This window comes from Diaphorina citri, unplaced genomic scaffold, assembly GCF_000475195.1.
Source record: "Diaphorina citri unplaced genomic scaffold, Diaci psyllid genome assembly version 1.1 scaffold1729, whole genome shotgun sequence".
NCBI lineage: Eukaryota > Metazoa > Arthropoda > Insecta > Hemiptera > Psyllidae > Diaphorina > Diaphorina citri.
The window spans coordinates 44,698-52,479 of NW_007379155.1; the positions used below are offsets into that span (position 1 = coordinate 44,698).

The 7,782-nt window shown below is 36.4% G+C and overlaps 1 protein-coding gene across 1 annotated transcript; it reads left to right on the plus strand.

Annotated features, from left to right (window-relative positions):
- Window positions 1–2,656: 2,656 nt before the first annotated feature.
- On the plus strand, window positions 2,657–3,209 carry LOC108253407 (the record flags this gene model as incomplete). Its single annotated transcript, XM_026829285.1, is given in 1 exon segment — window positions 2,657–3,209. A coding segment is annotated over 1 exon segment (74 nt), but the record flags the coding sequence as incomplete, so codon positions are not given.
- Between the last annotated feature and the right edge of the window lie 4,573 nt (window positions 3,210–7,782).

The window sequence follows — 7,782 nt, forward strand, 5'->3', positions numbered from 1 at the left end:
AGAAAAAAAAAAAAGGCAGGGAAAAAAAAGAAAATTTTTTTTTTTTTTTTTTTTTTTTTTTTTTTTTTTTTTTTCAAGAAAATGAGTTCTGTTTTTCCACTTTCCAGTCTAGTGGGAGAGAGAGATAGGGAGAAAGAAAGAAAGAGAGAGAGAGCAGGAAAGAGAGAGAGATTGAAGTGGACGGGATTGAAAGCAAAGGTAGATAATATGGCATAATAACTACAACTCGAGATTTTTTTCCTCCTTCTCTTCTTCTTGTCCTTCTCCTTCTTCTTCTTTTTTCGTCTTTTTTTTTTTTCTTCATCTCCCTATTCTTCTTCTCCTTTTACTAAACTTCGTCTTATTCCTTGGTCTTCTTTTTACTATTTTTCTCTTCCTCTTTCTTTTCCTCCTTTTTCTTTTTATTCCCCTTCTTCTTCCTCTTTTTTTTCTCCTTCTTCTTCTTCTTCTCCTCCTTCTTCTTCTTCGTCCTTTTTCTCCTTCATGCATGGTATAATAATATTGGATATAATATTCCAGTCGAGTGGTTTACTTTGTGCTCAAGGACTTTGTAATGTTCAACTTGTGGTGAATCATATAATATTGGGTAGGTATTGTGGTGTATCATAGTGGTAATTTTCTGATATTATAACAATAAGTAAGCATTTATTTACTTGGACAGCTAGACAAGACTGAACGAAAGGCATAATGTCCAGAATAAGTAGGTGATGCCTACCAAAAACTGATAACAATAATAACAAAAAACTTAGGTAGGTACCTAATTGATTTTCTCTCAATAACTTACCTAGGTACCTATAATTGATCAGATGGTAAAGAAATAAAAAATAACAATAATAAATGCACAAAAATAAATTGATAAAAATATATAGATATAAATAAATTTTTGCCTTCATTCCATTCACAAACTCCAGGAAAGGCTTGAAAAACTTTTTTCTTCTAAATTTAGATTTCGCGACGTAATTCATCCCTCTTCTTCTTACTTTGTTTCATTTTATTTTTTATCCTACACTTTTTACCTCCTCTAGCTCTTTCACCATGTTTTCCCACCTTTATCTTTTTACATTACCTAGGCATTTCAACCTGCTCTCCGCTTTTTCTTCTTCTTCTTGCCCTTGTGATCATTTCCTTCTTCAAAGTTTTCAATTTAGAATATATTATGCTATATAATTTATATAGAATATGCTATATCTAATATATTTATATAGTTTGTTAGGTTGCTATATAATTTACACAGTTTCTCGCTTCTAACACTATTTTTTACTTCTGTATCCTTCTATTTTTCTTCGTCTTAGGAAGGTCTTTTCTTTTGAATTGTTTACTGATGCAGGTATTTTATCAATAAGCTATCAAATACCTATACGAAACCCCGGTTATACTTGTACTGCGGGGGTAAAGGGATGTTTCAGTCCTATTCGTGCAGTTATATTCTATAGGTCGGTTGGCGCTTCGACCCTCCCGGAACGCTTGATTCAAGGTATATTCTAGCGGGTTCGATTTCCGCCCGGGCGGATTTTATCCTGATGGGATAATGTTCGTTCTCGGAACGGCTGGCTTTCTCCTATCCTGTCTTCCCTATATAATTTATATTGTAGAATATGCTATATCTATAATATTTATATAGTTTGCTATATAATTTATATCATTTACACAGTTTCTCGCTTCTAACACTATTTCTTACTTCTTTATCCTTCTATTTTTCTTCGTCTTTTATTTATCTTTGTGTTTATTTGTGTTTGAATATACAGGGCCAGTCATGTTAGTTTTAAGATACCTATGCATGATCTAAATTTGAAAATGAACTATAGTTATTTATTTATTTTAATTGGATTATTTTTACCTTATTTTATTAACAAAATATGGTACACACCATTCGAAGGCGAGCTAACCGGCTCCTCACATTAACCTCAACCGTCCTGAGAAAGGTGGATAAAAGCCAGCAGTACACGATTGTCCAAATGCGGTCACCCATCCGGATAAAAACCATACGCAACGTTACTTCAGTGTTCCATTGGTAATTGGGCATTCAAAGTGCTGTCAGATCGGAAGAGAACGTTACTTCAGTGTTCCATTGGTAATTGGGCATTCAAAGTGCTGTCACCGGCGGCGCCGGTGGCTAAGAAGGAGAAGAAGAAGGAGAAGAAGAAGAAAGAAGAAGAAAAAGAAGAAGAAGAAGGAAAAGAAGGAGAAGAAAAAAAAGGGGAAGAAAAGAAAAGGAAAATAAGGCGTTCGCCAGATAGCGTCACCCTGTAGACTGTAGGGCAAACAATTTATTTTATTAAATTTTATATCAAAGGGTTTTCAAACTCTTCATGATGAGCTAAATGAAATGATCGCGTAGCACTTCACTAAACAACTTTTCTAACCCCCATGGTGGAGAAGGAAGAGAATGAGGAAGAAAAGGGAGGAGGAGGAAGAAGAAGAGAAGGAGGAGGAGGTGGAGGAGAAGGACAAGGAGCAGGAGGAAGAGGAAGAAAAGAGAAGGGACATGAAAGGAGAGTTTTATAAACTTGAGTTTTCTAATTAAACTATGTATTAGAAAATTAGAATTTCTGAGGAAAATGTGAATTCGTTGAGATGTCAAAATGGAAAAGGGCGCGAACGACACAAGAGTGTTAAAGCGCCTAACTAGAAAAAAAAAAAAAAAAAAAAAAAAAAGGGTATGGTAATGATGAACACTATGTGTTCAAGAGGAAGCTAAATGGCCCGTCAAATCATCAGAATATGTTCTAAGTCCTGCCCCCCTTTCGATCAAACCAGAAAGTGCCTTTGGAGACGTCGCCAGATTAGATTTAAGTAGTTAGGTTTTGCTATCAAGTTAGTAATATCCATTTGAGATGGAAATTGTGTGGGTAGATACTGTACACAGGTAGTAATCATTGTCAGTACGAGGTATCCACTTTCCTAGAAATGTCCTAGCTTGTTTTCAGTAAAATTGAGTTGACATGGAATATCATGTTGAGCCAAATCTGTATCATCTCAATCTTGCTTTTATGTGTATGTTTATGTGTAATTTGTGTATGCTTTCATGCTTTCAGCAAAAACACAGAAAACTACATACCTATATTTCAATTAGCGTGTAGGTATCGTTTAAAATGTTACAAGTTGTTAAAAACAGGGAAATCTAACTTTAGATTTATTGCCTGTAGGGTTTTGGGATTATTTAGAGGTGTCGGATTTATATGTTTACTGTGGGTTTTTAGAAAACAACCGTTTTATTTTGTTTGTTTTTGTTTTAAGGATTCTAGGTATTTGTTTATTATTTTCAGGTGGTAGTTACAATGTTTTCAAATTGCTTTATGTATTTTATAAATACGCGGTTTTGTAGTAAATATTTTACTTTCTTATTGCAACTGATATTGTTGATGTGTTTTTCTTTTACATTGTTATTTGTGTTTCAACCATTTGGCTTTCATAATTTGATATGTGTTGTGCCTACTCGTTGTACAAGCGAAGTGGGTTCCAAGTTTTGGTTTGGCGATTTTTCCTTTAGTTTTTCTGTATATCAATCAGTTTCTTTCACTGGTATATTTAGAATCTGGGTGAAAAGGGTAATCTCGGGTATCCTCACTAACAATAACTGATGTGGTACATAAATAAAAATACAGGCGAATTTTTCCAAACATCACTGGTTTTACACTATATTATTTTTACATCTTTATAAAAAATATAAACAGCCATGTTCCACCCTTTCGGGCATCATCAGTGTTAAAGAAAAAAGATCACTTAATATGTAGGTATTAATTAACATAACCATAAAAGTTCACATATTAACAATAACTTACTAAGGCCTGAAGAACTTCAATATTTGTTTTCAACGAGCACATTCACACATTGTCTTTTCCAGCTCTCAACCACTGTGATTGGTTGATCCCTTTTCAGCCCCAAGACCTTCCAGCATTCAAGTCAAGACAAAGGTTTGACGCAAAAAGCCACAGGCGTCGGTGAAGCAGAAGTGGGACGTCAAACACTATCAAACTTTCATGGGGCAAACTTTTTCAAAACAAAAGACTCGTTGGCACACTAATAACACAATGGAATGGGTTTGACGGGAAGGAATTCATGGGGCCTTTGGCTTTTAATTTTATTGCGAACACAGCTTTTATTGAAAACACAGTAGGGGTTGGGGTTAAGGCCTGTTCCCACTTGTGAGTTTCGTCCGATTTTTTTTCCCCGAATCTCCTGTAGGCCATGTAATTTAAATGAGTGTTCCCACTACGCACGACACGATTTTTTCCTCGAACGACAAATGGGGACGGGTCTTTAGAAAACAAGTCTGTCGTATCAAGGCTCCACCCCGCCAAGTCAAATAAGTTTGGCCATTTAGATTTTTAAGTGGGAGATGTACAAAGAATGAGTGAGTTATAGGAAAGAACTACTCTTTTCAGTGAACTAATCAGTCAATGAGTCAAATCCTAAATATACCTATAGGCTATAATAGGGAGTTGAAGAGCAAGTCACCTATACTAACTCGGTGACTGAATGGCCCACTGAAATGTCTTAATAACTAAAGAGATTCGAAGAGGGAGTTACAGGTTTTAGGATCTGACTCAGACTCATTGACTGAGTAGTTCACTGAAAAGAGTCGTTCAATTTTTATAACTCACTCACTCAGAGAGAGAGAGAGTAGGAAAGAGAGAGAGAAAGAGAGATTGAAGTGGACGGGGTTAAAAGCAAAGGTAGATAATATGGCATAATAACTACAACTTGAAATTTTTTTCCTCCTTCTCTTCTTCTTCTTCTTCTTCTTGTCCTTCAAGAAGAAGAAGAAGAAGGACAAGAAGAAGAAGAAGTCCTTCTTCTTGAAGGACAAGAAGAAGAAGAAGAAGAAGAAGAAGAAGAAGAAGAAGAAGAAGTTCAGTTCAGTTCTTCTTCTTCTTCTTCTTCTTCTTCTTCTTCTTGTCCTTCTCCTTCTTCTTCTTCTTTTTTCGTCTTTTTTTTCTTCATCTCCCTATATTCTTCTAATCTTCTTCTCCTTTTACTAAACTTCGTCTTATTCCTTGGTCTTCTTTTTACTATTTTTCTCTTCCTTTTTCTTATTCTTCTTCTTTTCCTCATTTTTCTTTTTATTCCCCTTCTTCTTCTTCTTCTTCTTCTTCTTCTTCTTCTCCTCCTCCTCCTCCTTCTACTTCTTCGTCCTTTTTCTCCTTCATGCATGATATAATAATATTGGATATAATATTTCAGTCGAGTGGTTTACTTTGTGCTCAAGGACTTTGTAATGTTCAACTTATGGTGAATCATATAAAATTGGGTAGGTATTGTGGTGTATCATAATGGTAACTCTCTGATACCTATTATAACAATAAGTAAGCATTTATTTACTTGGACAGCTAGACAAGACTGAACGAAAGGCATAATGTCCAGAATAAGTAGGTGATGCACTCTTCACACCATTTGTATAAAATAGTTTGCCCAGGTATAGCTCTCACAAGTCAGTCATAATCTCATAATCATAAGTTTAGTTTTGCGAAGATTGCGCCCATAGGACAACAAGTTTCCATAAGTTCCTGTCAAGGCGTCAAGTTTCACTGCAGACATGTAGACAATGTGACCCTCAACTACAGACAATGTCTACACCTCAACTGCAGACACTGCAGACAATGTCTACACCTCAACTGCAGACACTGCAGACAATGTCTACACCTCAACATAAGTTCCTGTCAAGGCGTCAAGTTTCACTGCGGACATGTAGACAATGTGACCCTCAACTGCAGACAATGTCTACACCTCAACTGCAGACACTGCAGACAATGTCTACAGCTGTAGGGTTCCTCTAGGTCCCGATTTGCCCAGCTTCCCTCAGATCCTTCTTTCCAGGAAGTTCCCAGTGTGAAACGATTCATAACCGAAACGGTTTCCATAAGTTCCTGTCAAGGCGTCAAGTTTCACTGCAGACATGTAAACAATGTGACCCTCAACTGCAGACAATGTCTACACCTCAACTGCAGACAATGTCTACACCTCAACTGCAGACAATGTCTACAGCTGCAGGGTTCCTCTAGGTCCCGATTTGCCAAAGCTTCCCTCAGATCCTTCTTTCCAGGAAGTTCCCAGTGTGAAACGATTCATAACCGAAACAAATGAATAATTACTGGAAACCCCCCTGCTGCAGGGTTCCTCTAGGTCCCGATTTGCCCAGCTTCCCTCAGATCCTTCTTTCCAGGAAGTTCCCAGTGTGAAACGATTCATAACCGAAACAAATGAATAATTACTGGAAACCCCCCTTCCTGTATGACTAAACCCTCCTCTCGCGTAGAAAATACACAAGGCGAATGGCGAAAGTTCGTTGCTGAAAATTTAAATACAAGCTACTCATTGTTCTAAAACACAAGCGGGAGAAACTTCATTACAGCAAAATATTCAAAATGTTACAACATAATAGTTTGCAGCATAATAGTTGTATAGTATATCAAAATGCTAAAGTGATATAATAATTTTCTACTCATTGTTCTAAAACACAAGCGGGAGAAACTTCATTATAGCAAAATATTCAAAATGTTACAACATAATAGTTTGCAGCATAATAGTTGTATAGTATATCAAAATGCTAAAGTGATATAATAATTTTCAAATACGGGGCACTATGTGTGGGAACGACTCGCAGCAGCGTTGCCATTTTGAATAATTTGCAAAGTCTTTAGTTAGGAGCGCCTCAGTAGGTTTATGTGGAAACTTAGCAAGCGTGTCGTGCGGTGCAGTTTTCCATACATCATCTTCTTTTGTTTGTTTTCTTGGAAACATTTGGAGAAAATAAGGTGGTGCAGCGAGAGCGAGAGAGAGAGAAAGAAAGAAAGAGAGAGAGAGAGAGAGTCTTGGAAACATTTGGAGAAAATAAGGTGGTGCAGCGAGAGCGAGAGAGAGAGAAAGAAAGAAAGAGAGAGAGAGAGAGAGGATTCGACAATATCAAACAACTATGTAAAACAATACATTATCAAACGAAATTAAAAACGCCCGAAAAAGAATTCAAAGTACCAGCATATGTCAGCGTGCTACTGTTAGGTGACACTTTCAAACCAGTTGATGGTGACAATGTCACCTGCACTCTCCACTGCTACTGTACGAATAGAAGCTCCTAGACACCTGCATAAAGAGGTTCCCTGTCAATCAGAGGAATTGAACCTGTGATCCGTCGATATAAAAACCGAGGTCGGGTACCCGAATGTGATCATTTGTTGAAGTTTTCATTGAATAAGATCATAGTAGGTAGGTAATCCCAATTTTTTACTATTTTTTGTTCTATTATTTTTGACTGTAATAATTACTGCCTTTAATTGTTTACCACTTTTGATTATAAAAATGGAGAGATTCTCCGTAAATTTATTTAAAGAAAAAAAAAAAAAAAAAAAAAAAAAGAAAAATCGAAACCTTGGGAGCTGAGGATGATTTGATGTACTATGGAGGACTGGGGTATGGTAATGATGAACACTATGTGTTCAAAAGGAAGCTGAATGGCCCGTCAGATCATCAGAATATGTTCTAAGTCCTGCCCCCCCCTTTCGATCAAACCAGAAAGTGCCTTTGGATACGTCGCCGGATTAGATTTAGGTAGTTAGGTTTTGCTAACAAATTAGTAATAGCTTAACTTTGTTGGTCCGTGGGGAATTCGTGCATCTAACGTGCTTTCCTTAGTTAATTGAATTGAATAGAATATTTTTTAATTGAATAGAATAAAGTTTAATGTACCTATATTTAGAATCTGGGTGAAAAGGGTAATCTCGGGTATCCTCACTAACAATAACTCTGGTACATAAATACTTTTTGCTTAAGTTATATATAGAAATG